General features: G+C 36.8%; 3 protein-coding genes and 1 pseudogene across 5 annotated transcripts; 1 reads left to right on the top strand and 3 right to left on the bottom strand.

The window, feature by feature from the left end:
• The first annotated feature begins 23 nt into the window (after positions 1–23).
• LOC106323728 (LRR receptor-like serine/threonine-protein kinase GSO2) lies at positions 24–2,292 on the top strand. The gene is made up of 2 exons (XM_013761806.1): positions 24–136; positions 316–2,292. Exons 1-2 carry the CDS (start codon positions 24–26, stop codon positions 2,159–2,161), a joined length of 1,959 nt encoding a protein of 652 aa, XP_013617260.1. The 3' UTR covers positions 2,162–2,292.
• A 1,022-nt stretch (positions 2,293–3,314) lies between these two features.
• Positions 3,315–8,105, bottom strand: LOC106327120 (protein LONGIFOLIA 1). 3 transcript variants are annotated; one of them, XM_013765176.1, is made up of 6 exons: positions 7,980–8,105; positions 7,012–7,335; positions 6,556–6,626; positions 4,672–6,483; positions 4,444–4,579; positions 3,315–4,352 (listed from the first exon to the last, which is right to left on the bottom strand). In XM_013765176.1, the coding sequence occupies exons 2-6, from the start codon at positions 7,145–7,147 to the stop codon at positions 3,511–3,513; spliced, it is 2,997 nt and encodes a 998-aa protein (XP_013620630.1). In that variant the 5' UTR covers positions 7,148–7,335; positions 7,980–8,105; the 3' UTR covers positions 3,315–3,510. The 3 variants fall into 3 exon arrangements, with proteins under 3 accessions (XP_013620630.1, XP_013620631.1, XP_013620629.1); XM_013765177.1 differs by lacking the exon at positions 7,980–8,105 and adding an exon at positions 7,843–7,972; XM_013765175.1 differs by lacking the exon at positions 7,980–8,105 and adding an exon at positions 7,689–7,956.
• Positions 8,106–10,567: 2,462 nt separating this feature from the next.
• LOC106323727 lies at positions 10,568–11,665 on the bottom strand (annotated as a pseudogene).
• A 1,529-nt stretch (positions 11,666–13,194) lies between these two features.
• Positions 13,195–15,816, bottom strand: LOC106326122 (tip elongation aberrant protein 1). Its single transcript, XM_013764144.1, has 10 exons — positions 15,606–15,816; positions 15,245–15,394; positions 14,978–15,145; positions 14,739–14,891; positions 14,513–14,665; positions 14,261–14,425; positions 13,948–14,179; positions 13,752–13,881; positions 13,555–13,666; positions 13,195–13,475 (listed from the first exon to the last, which is right to left on the bottom strand). The coding sequence occupies exons 1-10, from the start codon at positions 15,775–15,777 to the stop codon at positions 13,435–13,437; spliced, it is 1,476 nt and encodes a 491-aa protein (XP_013619598.1). The 5' UTR covers positions 15,778–15,816; the 3' UTR covers positions 13,195–13,434.
• Between the last annotated feature and the right edge of the window lie 598 nt (positions 15,817–16,414).

Here is a 16,414-nt window from a genome sequence, read left to right as displayed (position 1 = left end):
GGCGATCGTAGTATATGTACAAAATGACGCCATTGCGTTTTGGTTTTGAGCTTTACAACCTTTTCAACCGTAACCAATACGAGAGCGCCACATTATCAACTCCAACTATAATTTCACGGGTATTACGCGAAGCAAAGTCATAGAGAACATTATAACAAAGATCTTGTCTAGCAATCTGTTTATCTTTAACTTATTTCTTACTACAAAGACTTCACTTGATTTAACTTGGCTGAACTTATTTGACTTGATTTAACTTAAAACAAAAAAAGACTTGACTTGATTTAACTTGGCTTAACTTATTTAGTGGTAAAATAGGTCACATCACACACAAATTAACCAAGGTTTGCGTGAAGTTGATCTCTCCAACAATAAAATATCTGGAAACTTTCCCACTTGGCTAAAGGAGAACAATAACGAACTTCAAGTTTTGCGTCTACAGAATAATTATCTCACGAGTTTTCAGCTACCAAACTCTACTCATGGTCTTGGTTTCCTAGACGTGTCAGTGAATAAATTCAACCATCTGTTTCCTGAAAACATTGGATGGATACTTCCTCAGTTAAGTATTATGAATATATCAGGTAATGGTTTTCAAGGCAATCTGCCATTTTCTCTGAGTAACATGACAGAGATTTTATATCTGGATATATCTCACAACAATTTCCAGGGGAAGATACCACGAGGCTTTTTGAAGGAATGTTATTTCATAGGAAGTTTGAAGTTGTCACATAACAGATTCAGTGGAGAGGTTTTTCCAGAAGAAGTGCCAGCATTTTCTGGTATATCAGAGTTGTTTATGGATAACAATCAGTTTACAGGAAACATTGGGAAAGGTTTAGGGAACTTGCAATACTTGTTAGTGCTTGATATTTCAAACAGCAGTCTCTTAGGTGTTATTCCAAATTGTATTGGCCAACTTCCACAACTAACTGCGCTTTTGCTTTCAAACAACTCGCTGGAAGGTAATATACCTACGTCTTTGTTCAATATGTCTAATCTGTATCTACTGGACCTCTCAGCGAACCGTTTATCTGGGGACATTCCTCCACACATCATATCTGCAATGCCGTCAATTGTGTTCCTGCAAGATAATAATTTATCAGGGATTATTCCAGACACATTGCTAATGAATGTCACTGTACTTGATCTGAGAAATAACAGATTGTCTGGGAGTATCCCGGAGTTCACCAACATCCAAAGCATTGGTATTCTTCTTCTACGGGGTAATGATTTAACAGGTCGTATCCCTCGCCACCTGTGTGGCCTAAGAACCATCCACCTCCTGGATCTTGCCAACAACAGACTGAATGGACCCACACCTTCATGTCTTGGCAATGCATCATTTGGTTTGGGAAAAGAGGATTCATTATATTTATTTGAGTTGAGGTCAGGTGAAATGTCTACTAGTTTCGAGCTTGGCTATGCTCTGGAACAGGATTCCACTCCAAAAAAAGGTGTTGGTGGCTTTTTCAATTCTCTTCTTGTGCTAGATCCGTTCATTGGGGGCATCATGGAAAAATCCACCAGGACCAAGATTGAGTTTGCAACAAAACACCGATACGATTCCTACATGGGTGGAAATCTCGAACTATTGATTGGAATGGATCTCTCAGAAAATGAGCTGAGTGGTGAGATCCCTTTTGGGCTTGGAGATCTTCATAAACTACATGCTCTCAATCTATCTCACAACAAATTATCAGGAGTGGTACCAAAAAGCTTTTCAGGTCTCAAGAACATGGAAAGCCTTGATCTTTCCTTCAACAGGTTACAAGGCCGGATCCCATCACAACTAGCAGAGCTGAGCAGCCTAGCTGTCTTCAATGTCTCGTTCAATAACTTATCAGGAGTCATTCCACAAGGAAAACAGTTTAACACCTTTGATTCACAAAGCTTCTTAGGTAATCCTTTTCTATGTGGACTACCAACCAGCACAAGCTGCTACAACAGTGGTAACTTCTTTCAAGAACCAGATAATGAAGTGGAGGAAGATGAGGGCCATATCAACATGATATCTTTTTATTGGAGCTTTGCTGGAGCTTATGTCACCATACTTCTTGAAATAATCTCATCTCTTACTTTTGACTCTCCTTGGAGCAGATTCTGGTTCTATAAGGTTGATGTTTTCATCCACAAGGTGAGAAAATTGTTGTTTTGCAACTGAGGTTGGTGCCAGATCCATCTGTTACTCTTCTTCTCAAAAAACCTCCTGCTTTGTTTTGCAACTGAGGTTTTTGAGTACTGTCCCTGTATTTGAATATATGTAATGTCCAAACATGTAACGTAATGTCCTACACAGAGGGAAAAGTGACTATTTCAACCAGAACTTCACGCGTTCGTGCATATTTCTTCCCGAACTTTGCAGTAGTGCATATTGTATACTGAACTAAACAAGAAGTCAAAAATACTACATGAACTTTACGCATCATGCCTTTTCATTTCCGAACTTTATAATAGTGTGTATTTCATACTGAATTAAACAAAAATACTACATGAACTCTCAAAATCGTGTTCTTATATATATTGACCATCAAAGGTGTTAGTCATCTGTTAATTTATCAAAATGACGTCATTTGCATAAATTCTATAAACTAAAATTTTAAAAATACTATATGAACTCTCAATATCATACTTATATATATTGACTTTTAAAGGTGATAGTTTTCCGTTAATTTTATCAAAACATAAAACATGTTTGGATAAATTCTGTAAAATTAAAATTACTTTTTGGGAGATTCGAACTCTCACACTGGTGGACAAATATAAAATATTTGAATTAATAATAAATAATTTAAACTTATAAAATAATGATTTTAAAAGTTAAATTTTAAAACATAAATAATTATAGATTTGTTTGGTAAAAATAAAATAATAAAAATTTGGTAACATTTATTTGATTAAACTAAAACTTATATATAAGTTAATATTTACACAATTTATACAAGAAAGTTATTTTGGTTTAGTAGTTAATATGCTCTTACTTGTTCACAAGTTTGAGAGGTTGAACCTTCGAAAAAGTAATTTTTAATTTTACAGAATTTATCCAAAATGATGTTATTTGTAAAATTAACTATCATTTTTGACGGTCAATATATGTAAGCACGATTTTGAGAGTGTTCAGTATACACACTACTATAAAGTTCGGGAATGATCCGTAAAGTTCAGATTGTTTAGTTCAGTATGGGCAAAGTTTATAAATGAATAAACACGACACATATATTTCAGGTTGAAAACATTTTTCCCCCTAAACAGATGTGCTTTGTTCAATAGATACAGAGAACTTCCGTACGTGTTAATTATATTTCTGCTATCATGCATTCTCTTAACCTAAACTGATTTACAGGTTTTTTCCGAATAACAATCTCAAGAACTTCAGTTATTACATAACACACCATATAATAATTATCCTGCTGTATAATACTGAAGAACCAAAAACAAGCATGTTGAATCAGCAGGGCAAAAGAAAAGACCATAGAGTATATATATAATTAGTGTTTCTTCAACAGCCTTAGCTTACTGTTCCGCGAAAAGCGTTCTTCGTCTTCCCGACTTTGCTTGCAAACGGCTAGTTTCTGCATGCACGATCTCATTCACCAGATCCTTGAAAACAAGCCTCTCCACATCCAGCACCAACCCTGAGGTCTCTCCACTGAAGTCCACCCAGTTCCCAGACCGAATCATCACATCTTCCGCAAGTACACTCTTCAGGAAGTCGTCTTCTTCCTCCAACAGGAAGTTTTCAGATCTCTTTGTGGCTTGTCTTTGCAGTGTTTCTATATCTGAGCACAGCTCTTTCAGTAGCTGTTGCGCACTCATTGCTTTCTTAGCAGATGACTTCATCAACGGATTCGTTGTGGCTTCAACCGATGCTAGTTTCTCCACAAGAAGTTCATTAACCGTGTCAAACACAAGTTTGCGGTTGAGCTTCTCCTTGTTCAGAGCCTTGCTTTCTTCTTTGTGTAGCAGCAGATGCGTGTTGCTGCTTCCCTTTGTCTGCTCAAGAACATAGAACAGCTCTGGGTTGATCGGGTGTCCTGAAGGGTGTAGTTGAAACGTTGTTAACCCTGAGCCGAGATCTCGGAGCAGAAGACCTGAGGCTAATAGAATCTCGGAGATGTATCTGTGATCGGTGTTGGGATCTGGGGTCTTGCAGAGGGAAGCAATGTAGTCTTGGTTGGCTTCATCATGGGTAGAGTTCAGACGTCTTAGCTTTTGAACCAAGTGCTCAACGTTTTGAAGCTTCTTCCGGTTTATCTCTGGCGAAAAGGTTGATGTTGTCTCAGAGAAACTGTACGCTGGATTCCACTGATCCTCACAATGTTCATCATCACCAGAGTCATGAGCAACAACATAACCTAATGACAGGATCAGTTCTGAGTCAGTGACTTTGATGCTTTTCAGTGTTGATAGACAATAAGAACAGTGGAGATAGAATATGATTAGTACCTTGTGTCTTCACAGGAGATGGTTCCATCTCTCTGTAAATTGAGGTGTCAAGAACAGAAATAGGACTTGGATGCTCCAAAGCAACTAGTGAAAGGTTTGCTGACGATCCATCTTCACTAAACCTTGGACTGGATTTCTGAAAATACCAAAACAAACAAAAACTTGTGAGAACTAATAACTCAAAATCATTTCACACTTGAGAAATATTAAGGAGGGCACAGAACTCACATTCTGCATTAAGTTGGAGACCACAGCTTTGGCTGCCTCAATTACAGATGCTGCTTCTGCTTCAGAATGAGTACACATTTCATGACTCGACGTCCTCGACTCATTGCTCCCTTGACTAACTTGGTCATCATTTTGCTGCAAACTCTTCTGAGCCCTGGGTCTACGTCTGCCACCAGGAGAAGTAGACTCCGCCATTTGTCGGTTCAACGGTTTCCTTGATTTAGCAGAATCAGATGGAGGAGTCGGTGGCCGTGAGCGTTTGTCATGCTCAAGCTTCTTCTGCTGCAACCTTGGACTTACAGAACCTGAACTCTTTGAAGTACCACTCTCTTTGGAAACCTTATGAGGCTTCTTTGAAGAAGACGGCACGTTTCTGCTGTTAGGTTTCTTATCAACAGAGCTGGTTGATGATTCAGCTCTTCCCTTTCCAGTACTACTGTCTTTTGTCACCCGTTTACTACTTGTTGAAGCTCCTTTCTCATCAGGCTTCTCTCTACGGATCTTATTAAGCCCACCAGATAGACTGTGAATTGGAATAAGAGATGACGCAGGGATACCAGCCTTTTCAACAAGTTTGGCAGGTTTCATAATCACAATCGGAGATTGATACACCTGGTTAGATGAAGATGAGGGAACTCTAGTTCTTGATGTCATCTCTTGGTTAGAAGTTGCATAATCTCTTTGAGCTGCCATGTTTGAGGGTTCTGGTTGTTTCTCAGTGTCCAGCAAAACCTTTGACTGCATAGCCTCTAATATTTGTTTAAGAGCTCGCAGATCTTTTCCTGAATCTTTGAACTCAAGATCGTTCAATCTCCTCTCCATTTCACTGTACACAGTAGGAGGAAACTTAGGCACTTCAGGCGGTGCTGCTGCTTTCACAGGCTGCTTCTGCAGAACTCTGTTTCTATCAGCTTGCTTCCACGGAGCTGGCTCAATGGGAAACCTAGAACTTGAGAGAGGCTTCATAACAAAATCAGAGTTTCTCCATCTTGGAGAAGAAGGGTCCTTCCCCAAGCTTCTTGGTGAGCTAGGAGAAAACCTTATTGTACGGTTCAGGTTTTTCTCCCTCAATGATCTTGAGAATGGATCGTTGTTATCGTCAAAAGTGTTCAAACCAAGCTTATGGATGTCTCTACCCACTGGAGAACCTGGCAATGTCTCCAACCCCATGAGCTTTGCAACAACACTTGGAGGCCGTTTCTTGTTGCTGCTTGAACAACTTTCAGGAAGCTTAACTGGTTTAAGATCAACAACAGAGTTTTGCACCACTCTTTCTCTGCTATCCAGCGAAAGCCTAGGCAGCTCTTTCAACTTCTGTCTTGATTTCAGCGTATCATGAGAATCAACAGAGTAACGTGCTGGTGCACCCTTTGCTCCAACCTCATTATAATGATGTGGTGATTCTCTAAGCTTGGAAAGAAACCTGAAGGACTCACTGAGATCAGCAGGTGTGGATTGCTTCAAACCATAAGGCCTTGGAGAATCCTCTCTTCTGCTGCGTCTAACTGCTTCCTCTCTTGTCATAGGAGTCTTGAGCGAAAGCCCTCTTGCGTCTCTGTACATAGAGTCTCTCACAACATCTCTGAGGTCAAATCCTAGCTGTGAAAACCCATTCCCTTCGGCCATCTCAGAGTCACTTGTAGGAGATTCAGGAAAATGGGCTTGGTCATAGGCAGAAGCTTCAGGTAGAACTCTATTCAAATCAGGAGATGATGGGGAAGACGAACAGGAAGATGAGAAAGAAACCCTGGATGATTCTGTTGAAACCCTTTGCTTCTCTTTCACATTCCCACCAATGTTTGTGTCCTGAAACTGAAATGCAAAAAGCCTTAGGATTGATCTTACAGACAACATTAGATCAGTGACCCTTAAGAATAAACTTACAGTGTCTTTTGCTTGATAAAATGTATCAACGGAGTCTCTCTCAATGTTGATGCTATTTGCATTTCCACTACCTGCAATAAACAAGCTTGAGGATCATATCACAAGTCTTAAACAAGGATGAGGCATTGCAAGTCAAACTTTTATTTATCACATTTGGTTGGAAACTTCATGAGACTAATGTTAATAGAAGTCAAAATCTACCAAGAAAAATAAATCTAACCAAAAGATTTGGCAGATCAACACCATTGAGAAAGAAAACAAAAACCAGAAAATTAGATCTCTGACAATGTAACAAGACCTGGTTTAACTAAAGAAAATAGAGAAGAAAGGAAAGCAAAAGATATGATTTAACAATTACACAAGTGACCATCTATCTCTACACCAAGTCAACGACAACAATACACAAACCATAGAGACCAAAACAAATGTGTTAAAAAAAATATCAAATATATTTACCTAAAGTAAGACTCTTTCGCCGGCCGGTGAGAACATGGTGACGGTCAAAGATCTGAAAAATACCATTCATACAACCAATTTGCTTCTGCAGATCTGCACTATCATCTGCCAACGAATGCAGAAGCTTTGCAGCCATTTCAAAAAAGTTCTCTTCTTTTTTTGGCTTGGAAACTTTCTTCTGTGTGTGTTGTTGTGGTGCTCTTCCCTTTATTGATTTCCAAAGACCCTAACTTTTAGCCTCACTGATGACTTTTAAAGCTTTCTTTTTCTTTCTCCATCATTCAGCAGTGACCACCATTAAAGCCATGACGAGAATGATGCAACCTTCCATTTAAAACTCCAAATTTTTAGCCTTTTCTCTTTGTAGAAAACTTGAAAGCCGTTCAAGATCTCAAAAAAAAAAATTAAAAATTAAAAAGAAAAAACTAATCTTTTTAAACAGAGTTTTGAGTCCCACACCTACAGATCTAAAAGGAAAGCAAAAGTTTCCACCTTTTTTACAGAGCTAGATTCTCAAATTCCACTCAAGACAAAAGGAAAAGGAAGAGAGATGAGAAACCCTTTTGGTAATTAGATCTAATCTTACAAGAATCTAACTTAGAAGATGAACAGACACATTAGAGAACATGTGTGACCCTTTGTCTGAAGAAAAAAACAGTGTTAAACAGAGAATGTACCTTACAAATTACAGAACCAATGAAGAGAGGAAGAGTTGCAGATGAAGAGAAACAGCCAAAGGAAGGAGGAAGAAGAGGAGATTAAAGAAAGGAACAAAGGAATCTCACTACAGATCCAAGAAGAGACTAAATGTTCCTCTCTGTTTGTACTTACTGGTAACTGCTCAGAGAACAAACCGGAAATACAGCCACATGATGCTTATTGGAAAATGGGAGTATTCTTCTCTTTTTCTTTTCTTTTTCTTTTTCTAAATAAAATGTAGAGAAAAATGTAAGTAAAACAAAACCTACCTCTCTGCTCTTTAGTTTTCCCAAAGCCCAAGAGATTTTAGATTATTTCTGGTAGATTATTTATTAGATTATTAAAAAAATAAAAGAAAAACATTGGAAGAGAGGTGTGTGGAGATACAGAGGCTCTCCATCTAGCAGAAGCATGTGAGTGTGTTGATCTGGTTTGACTTCCCTATCTATACATGTGACCTTTGTGTCAGGTCATCAAGATATCCACATAATGGATTCAGTTCTTTCATTTTTTTTTTTACTTTTAACCTTAATTTCTTGTCACCAGCTGATGTATAAAACATACATAAAACTATCATCGATGAGTTTTTACCACAGTTTCTCACTAATTATATTAGTATTTAACTAATAAATTTTTCAAAAAGGTTGAGAATTTATGTAACTGAATTTTTTTTTTTTTAAATGTCCATAACTGACACCATTTTCTTTAAAATTTATGAATAAATCATATTTGTGAGGTTGTTTTCCACTGAGCAAATGAGATTTTTGTTATGAACCATATATCCAAATCCACACTTATATTTCATCTTAACACTGATTTTGGTCACTGATTAAATGCAAGCAAAGGTGTTTCATCTTTCAATCTACAAGTCAGAGGTGCGGTACATGAATCTAGTTAGAAAAATATCGCAATATTTGTCATCAATTTTTGCCGGTAAGGTCACGGAATTGCATTAAATACCTATCCGCAAAGGTAAGTAAAACAAAACAATGTGTAACCAAGTAAACACATTAACATCTTCAGCAGTTTTTCTTGTAAGAAGACGTCCTTTTCTTCTTTCTTTCATTGAAATGAAAACTTGTCATTTTCTATGTTCCCTTTTGCTGTATATATGCAGAGTAGTTTTTTCATCTCACCACCTTATTCATGTTGTTCCTTTTCCTTGTCATTATAAACTCACAATAATAAAAATTGGTAGCAGTATAAATTAAAAAGAAGATAATATAATATTCACTAAAACGCATTAGCTTAAAATGATTCAATACGAAAAATCTTTGTGTTATAAATTTAGTTTACAGCTCACTTTACAATAAAATACTAGTATCTTTTTTACCAAAAAGAAAAAATACTAGCATCTTTTAGATGTCTCGAGCGACAGCATGAAGATAAAGGATCTCAATTGTCGTGTAAACATAATAAAGTAATTATAACTGCTGTTCATTTTTTATAGTGGAACTAGGTTAATAGCCGCGCTACGCTGCAGAGATTTTTTTATGTTTATATTTTAGTAAAATGCGTTTATTTCAATAATTGTTTATTTTGTTAAAATTTAATGTTATTTGTATTTTAATGAAAATTTTGATTAGTAGATATCAGTAGACTTTGGTTTATATTTCAACTTATAGTAATGTTTTTATTTTTAATTTTTAGAATCTCTATATTTGTTAATTTGTTGTTTTGTAGGTGAAGGGTGTTTTTTCTTGTAATATATATGTTTGTTATATGCATGATACTACTTCTATTGTCGGATTATGTGTTTTATGTATTTTTATAAATTTTAAAGTAATTTTATAAATCTTAATAAATAAATTTATAAAATATCATAATTTTTTTTAAAATTGTAAATGATTATATAAAATTTATAAATCATGTATGAGTTTACAAAAGATTTACTTTCTATAGTTTATATAACTGCATAATTGTTAAAAAAAATGATTTAAAATATACATTTTCCGATAGTCTCTACAATTAATTTTTTTCTTGACCAATCTCTCTACAATTAATTACTATATATTATTTTGTGTTGGTTGTTTTGTTACTGATATTAGTTGGTTATATGTTATAATTTTTTGTCCTGACTAAAATAAGTCATTTAATCAAATTAAGATACTTTTTATAAAATTTTACACAATATGTAATTAAATACCACTTAAATTAACTTTTTAATGCGTAGCATGATTTCTTTAAAACTTGAACAAATTTAGGTGGTATACCTTGTTATTTTTATTCTTTTTTGGTTCTAGATTGTATCTTATTTTTTTGGGTCAAAGATTATATCATTGTCTATTCGCTGGTTAAGACAGGTTTAGTAACATTTTAATTTATACAAAGGCTCAGTACATTTTAATTTACTCTGGATTGTTTCTCAGTTAAAACTGGTTTTATTTCCACCTGTATTAACCAGCCAAGACAAAATGAAAAATTAGTTTCGGCTTCCAGATCTATTATTTTGGTTCGGTTTGATTTCGAAATTGGTTTTCTTGGATTAGACTTGATTAAACATTGGCTAAATAACTTTGGCATACCTGAAAGAGTTGTTGTACATAAGTTACATAACCATAATCTAAGGCTATCAATGAAAACACATACGCTAACTCTAACTGGTTGTGTCGTTATATGTTAAAACCTTAACTCAAAAAATTTGAACTAACACTCATAAAATACTTGTTTGAGCCTTTGACATGACCCATTTGCGTTCAATTTCAGCAAAGAACAGACAATTAAAATCAAGATCGTAAATTAAAACACACAGAGTGCCAAGATATATGTTTTATGTTGTTTATGTCTAAGACTAAGACTCACCAGAATCGTTCCATCAAGCAGCGGCAAGAGCAGCAGAGATTCGCACCTGGGCTTCTCATGGCCATGCAGCATCAGAGATCGCAGCAGTGGTCCATTGGTCTCCACCACCATATTTAGGAGCAGGTAATCCAAAGTCTGCCCAACTTCATCCTCATCCTCTGGTTTGGCTTCCTCGGGCTCCCTGTATAAGAGCAGGTCAACCTGTACAACACAACATAAAAAGAAGTCAAACACAAAACATGAACATAAGAATGAAATTGCAGTATTTCAAAAATGATATTACTCTCCTTACCACGACTTTCCACTTATGAACAAGGCGAATGGTTCCACACATCTGAAGGACCATGCGAGCAAGAAGCCAGAAAAGACAACCAATGATCTGCTTCCCCTTGTTGTTCGCATGAATACCAATGTCAACAAACCTCATGGGAGAGTCTGTGACACGGAAAGCAATGATTCGAATGTTTCCCAAAGCACCTTCCTTAATAGGCTGCAACATCAGCAACACACAGACACTCACAAGATCCAAGTTAAGACAAAACCATCAGTTGTATAAGAAAAAAGACTCATCAATTCAAAGACTTTACCTGGTGGCTGGTACGTGGATCAGTAAGAATCAGAAGCATGGGTTTACTGAATGATGTTTGCATCTGATTAGTGAATATACCAGGATTGTGCCTTCCAGCAATTGCATTAGCTCCAGTGTACCGAGCAAACTTTAAAATAGCTCTCTGACCATAGGGCTTAGCAGACTGCATAATGATTTCTAGTGGGTTCTCAATAGCAACGATAACTTGTGCAGCCATCTGCAGCTTCTCCCATGTATTGCCAAGGTTAAAGATGTAAGTACCTGACAAGTACAACAAAAAACAAACAAACAAAAACTTCAAAATCAAGAACACATATAGACTACAAACATCAGCCGACCAAAATATCTAAAACTGTTGTCGCATGTCGGAACAAAAAATAGATAAAACAAAACAACATAGAAAACCACCAATATCTATATAAAATCTCAATGATTTAAAACATAACTACATACATATACTAAAATAATGCATAAGTGGACATTTTCAAAACGGGAAGATTTACCATCGTTGCGTCGATGACCGGAGCCGTACTTGCATTCTCTGACTTGATACTCCTCATCCATCAAATCAGCACCATCCACAGCCACCCAAGATCATATCCTTCTGCTCAAACGCTTCAAGACTCGGCTTTGTCGCGGACCCGTTACGGAAACCTTCTGAAGAGACAATCGAAGAAGAATATGGGCTAGGGAAAATAGCTTTGAATAGGGGTGGGATCGATCATCGGTCTAGTCGACTCATCTAACCTGTGATGATCTCAGAATCCGCCGCCGACGCTATTACTTCCGATCTGATCTCGAGTTCTTCGTCAACAATGATATCTCTCTAACTTTGCGATAAACGAAGAAGGCCGACAAAAAACCTAAACGAAGAAGAAAAGGTTTGGCACAAGACAAATGACTTGTATAAACAAAATGAATCGATTGATTTTTTAACTTTTTCGGTTTATGACATGTCAACTCCTCAGGCATTTTAAAAGCTGAGGTGTCATGCTCTAGAAAGAACCTTGCTTCATTATTGTGTTGATTCTTTTAATTTTTGTATTGTTTTGTTGCAATGAACTTATTGAAAGAAAGGAAATATAACTGGAATTGGAAAATCCCAAGTATTAAGTATAAGAAAATGAAAAAAAAAGTACAAGAAAATGAGAAACTATGAATTTATAAATACACTTACTAAATAAAATTAATTAGTCGCAAAATTAGTTGGAGAGTGCATGCTTTAGTGGTTGGATTGCCAACAAGGACAATTGGATTTTTCATTAACATGATCTCCAAATGATACATATTTTAGAAATTTAGAATTCGTTTTGACTGCATTTTAATTTATTATCTTTGAAAAAATGCTTGTTGAAAATTGTAACATTTTGCCCACGAGAATGGTACAAGAAAAAATATTTTTTAAAAAAATACTCGTTAAAAACAAAAGTATCACACGTCAACGAGATGGTTATGAACAATTACCATATCATCAGAGAAATAATTACGGTTGGCAATATATGATTATTTCGTAATTAATATACTACTTTCTTTAGCATTTAGTCTTTGTAGTTGGATCCAAATGGGTATCTCTGTACTTGTATACGTGTATGCGTATACAGTATACAACAATATATTAATGCACGCATCATACAAGAATGATGGTATCACAAATTAACAATTTCCAAAGCTACAATGCAGTATATTATATGCAAAATTAATTGTAGCATAAGTAAAGTTAAAGGTGGTCTTGGTCAAAGACTAAGAATGATCAATTATCGAGGCACATGGTTTCACGGCGTTAATGATTTGTCAAGAACTTGTAATCATCGCATTTTTGTCTCTTTATCTGCATAAAACACACATACATACCATACATGCGCATATTATATGCATTGATCAATGCTTTACATTTACTGTCATTAGTCATTAGAGAGACCAATGTCAAACGTAATCTTTATAGTTGGTGAAACAATGAGAGAGAGACAATAAATAGACTAACTTTTTTTCTCTAATGCAAAACGTACTTGTGAAGAAACAGAGTCACGAGAAGAGTAAATGCCTTCACCTTCAAAAGAGTAACTACTCAAAGTTTATGATTTGTTAGAAGAAAACAAAAACTCCATAAGGCTTTGCAAATTGAAACCAAAAGGTAATTAACAACAGAGTTAAAGCTGTTTGTATTGAAGAGCTTCAAATATGCAAAACAAAAACAAAAGGCCCTAACACAAGAGTTAGTTTCTTCTACTCATCCTCAACTTTCTTCTTCTACACTAGCTATTAAAACCAAATCCTGCCTTCATCTACTTGCTACTGTACACCCCCAAAAAGATCCTTTATGTACTTTGAGGTTACTATTTTGGTTCTGCATCTTCTGCGGCAACTCTTTCCTCATCTGTTCAACAAAATAAGTTAAACTGATTATCCAATCGTTAGGGGGGGGTAATACTGAATCATGTCTGTTCATGAGTCACCTTGCTTTTGTGGCGATGAATCTCCTCCAGCACCAACGTCTGTTGACATCTCGTTTCTCAAAGGCTCTACATTCGCCTGATCAAGAGTAACCGGTAGTGATGGCTCTGCGTCCTGCAGATTATTCAGCACAAATTTTGGTGAAAAACAGCTCTGCCTCCTGTGCTCTCGCAATGTTTATATCATTTGAAGCTGCAACCTTCTTGTAAGCATCATCAGAAGGATCCACTGGACCAGCTTGTTGGCTACTACCTGATGTATCCTTACTCAAAGTTCTCTGCGTCTTGGCTCCATGATCACAATCAGCATCCAGCATAGCAGGCCGTTTCCTGCTGACAATCAAACATGCTTTAGAACAAATGCTCTTAAAGAGAAACTACAACCAACACACTTGCCTACTAGTAGAGCTTGGATCAGCCGTTTGAACAGAGCTGGGGTGTCTGCTTGAAAGCAAAACACCACGAAGCACCTTTCCATCAATTGTCGTTTCTATACTGTAGTAGCCTAAGGGGGAGTTTTCAGTAACCCTGGCTTGAAAAACCGTTTTCCCTTGCTCCACAGCTTCTTTCTGCTGCTCTTTGCATTTTAGTGCTTCTTTCTGAGCAGACCGTGCTTCGTATACACCATCTATTAGCCATAAGCAAAGAGGATAATTAGCGAAACCATGCACTATAAGTCTATAACCAACCGAGAGAGATCAAAACAAACCTGTGTGAAAGTAGTAAATGTCATCCAACGGCTCAAGATTCTTGTTGCAGCCACCAAAAAAGAAAAAGGAACCAGCCTTGTAAGGACCTAAACAAACTGCAGCAGCAGAGAATCTAGCTGGTGGCCTATCTTCCATGGCAACTATTTTGGACCATACACCCGTTTCTATAGAGACAAACCCAACAATTATACTTTTATTTTAGATATATCAGAAGACAGACAGGTAAAGCAATTGAGGTCTCCGTTACATACCAACATCAAGCACATAGAGATCATTGTAAAGATTCTGAGGATCCCTAAACCCTCCAAACACAAATAAGTTGCTCTCAATTGCAACAGTGATATGACCAGCTCGTGGTGTTAATGGCTGCCATGAAGTTTTCAGCTGCTTCCATGCAAACGTATCTGGAATTACAGAACCAGAAAAATATCAGTAACACATAAACACATTTAAAGAAGATGTGATTCAAGAATGCACCTGTATCAAGGATATGAACATCGGAGAGATAATCGCCCTCGAAATGTTCACCACCTACTACAATGATTTTGTTGTTCCAGGTTGAGCAAGTGTGGCCATCTCGTGCAAAGGGACGCGTCCCAGTTGTTACAGCTCGTTGCCACGTGATAGTCTCTAAACAAGATTCAAGTCAAGCCAGTTCAATTAACTAGAACCAGACCAGACCAGAAACTTAAAGCGCAGCCTGAAGCTAGCTGTACCTGTGTTAAGTATGTAAAGGTCATTAAAGAACACTTCATCATCCAAACCAGGAACTTTCCCACAGCCTCCAAATACAAAAATGTGTTTGCCAACAAGCGTTGCACTATGAGCCTCTCTTGCGTCAGGTTCTTCACCTCTAACTTCAAGGCATTTCCAAGTATGCGAAGCTAGCAACAACACACACACAAAGATCAAGATTAACACAAGCATTTTCTTGATTACAACACAAAAAGAGAAGCGATGATCGATGATCGAAAGGAGCTTACAAGTATCTAGAACATGCAGATCATTGAGATAATGTTTCCCATCAGTACCACCAAACACAAAAAGGTTATCCCCAACAGTTGTGCAGCTGTGACTGTCTCTCGGAGAGGGAGGTACCCCTCTGATCATCGGCTCACTCCATATCTGCCTCCCTGCAACAACCAAAGATTCTGAAAACAGGACTATAAAGCAAGCAAGTAACCACAAAACATCAACAGAATCATGAAGTCGCATTCATCCAAAGATCAAGATTGGGACTTTTGTGAATCCCACTCAAGGTTACACATTATCACTACAACATATCAAACAAAGATTGAGACTTTTGCAAAACCCATTAACGAGAATCATCCGAAGAACACTCACCAGCGTCAAAGACATGAACTTGATTTGTAAAGTAACCGTCTTTACCAAACCCACCGAATACGTAGACGAATCTGCCTCCTTTAACGGTGTTACAAGTGTGTCCCCATCTCTTTCCCGGCCCAGAAGAAGAATCAGAGAGACCCACTTGACGTTGGACCCTCTCCCATCTCATTTTTTTTTTCCTGGAAAAGAGTGAAAAGATGCTTCCTTTGAGTTGGGGAAAGTGCGGGAAAATTGAAGAGAGGATAAAGGTGTTTCTCTGTTTTAGTTTTTTTTCTTGTTAACGATGGTAACCGCCAACGTGGCAAACGGGGCTTTTACGCGTTTGGGGTTAAATCCAATGAGTAATCTTTTCTTATGGTTGGAGTGATTATGGATGAAACATACGTCGTCGATCCAAAAGAATCAGTCATCTTTCAAACAGAGATTACTATGACTGCAACGCTGGTCATGGTATGACTGCAATGATTGGAAAAGAGATAATGTTATGGAAGAATATAAATAGAGTAAATGGAAAAGAACATATTCTAAATGGTATAGTTCATAATCCTGAAATTTTAAAATGGTTTAATAATATTGGATGTAATGCTTATTTCAATGTGAACCCAAAAATCTATACTATTAAACTAGGATCTTATTGTCATAATTACCTTAGGGGCATGTTTCCTTCACTAACATTGCATGTTTCATTAAGGACAATTAAGTAATATTAATAACAAATCTATATTGGGTCATTATTTTTGGATCCAGCCCAAATCAAATCTCTCTTGGACCATTTGGGCCTATTTAAAAATCAGATTCAATTCTCA

This window comes from Brassica oleracea, chromosome C2 (genome assembly GCF_000695525.1).
Source record: "Brassica oleracea var. oleracea cultivar TO1000 chromosome C2, BOL, whole genome shotgun sequence".
In the NCBI taxonomy this organism is placed as follows: domain Eukaryota; kingdom Viridiplantae; phylum Streptophyta; class Magnoliopsida; order Brassicales; family Brassicaceae; genus Brassica; species Brassica oleracea.
Note: the sequence above shows the minus strand (reverse complement) of the source record. Positions and strands in the feature narration are given on the sequence as shown.

Bases quoted from the DNA above. Each gene is read 5' to 3' on its own strand.
- LOC106323728 (XM_013761806.1), top strand. From the start codon at position 24: ATGACGCCATTGCGTTTTGGTTTTGAGCTTTACAACCTTTTCAACCGT. The intron at 137-315 runs GTCATAGAGAAC...GTGGTAAAATAG, and splicing joins CGGGTATTACGCGAAGCAAA to GTCACATCACACACAAATTA.
- LOC106327120 (XM_013765176.1), bottom strand. From the start codon at position 7,147: ATGGCTGCAAAGCTTCTGCATTCGTTGGCAGATGATAGTGCAGATCTG. The intron at 6,627-7,011 runs GTAAATATATTT...TGTTTATTGCAG, and splicing joins GCGAAAGAGTCTTACTTTAG to GTAGTGGAAATGCAAATAGC. The intron at 6,484-6,555 runs GTAAGTTTATTC...TTTGCATTTCAG, and splicing joins TTTATCAAGCAAAAGACACT to TTTCAGGACACAAACATTGG.
- LOC106326122 (XM_013764144.1), bottom strand. From the start codon at position 15,777: ATGAGATGGGAGAGGGTCCAACGTCAAGTGGGTCTCTCTGATTCTTCT. The intron at 14,426-14,512 runs GTATGTAACGGA...TTGTCTCTATAG, and splicing joins TCTCTATGTGCTTGATGTTG to AAACGGGTGTATGGTCCAAA. The intron at 13,882-13,947 runs GCAAGTGTGTTG...GATTGTCAGCAG, and splicing joins GATCCAAGCTCTACTAGTAG to GAAACGGCCTGCTATGCTGG.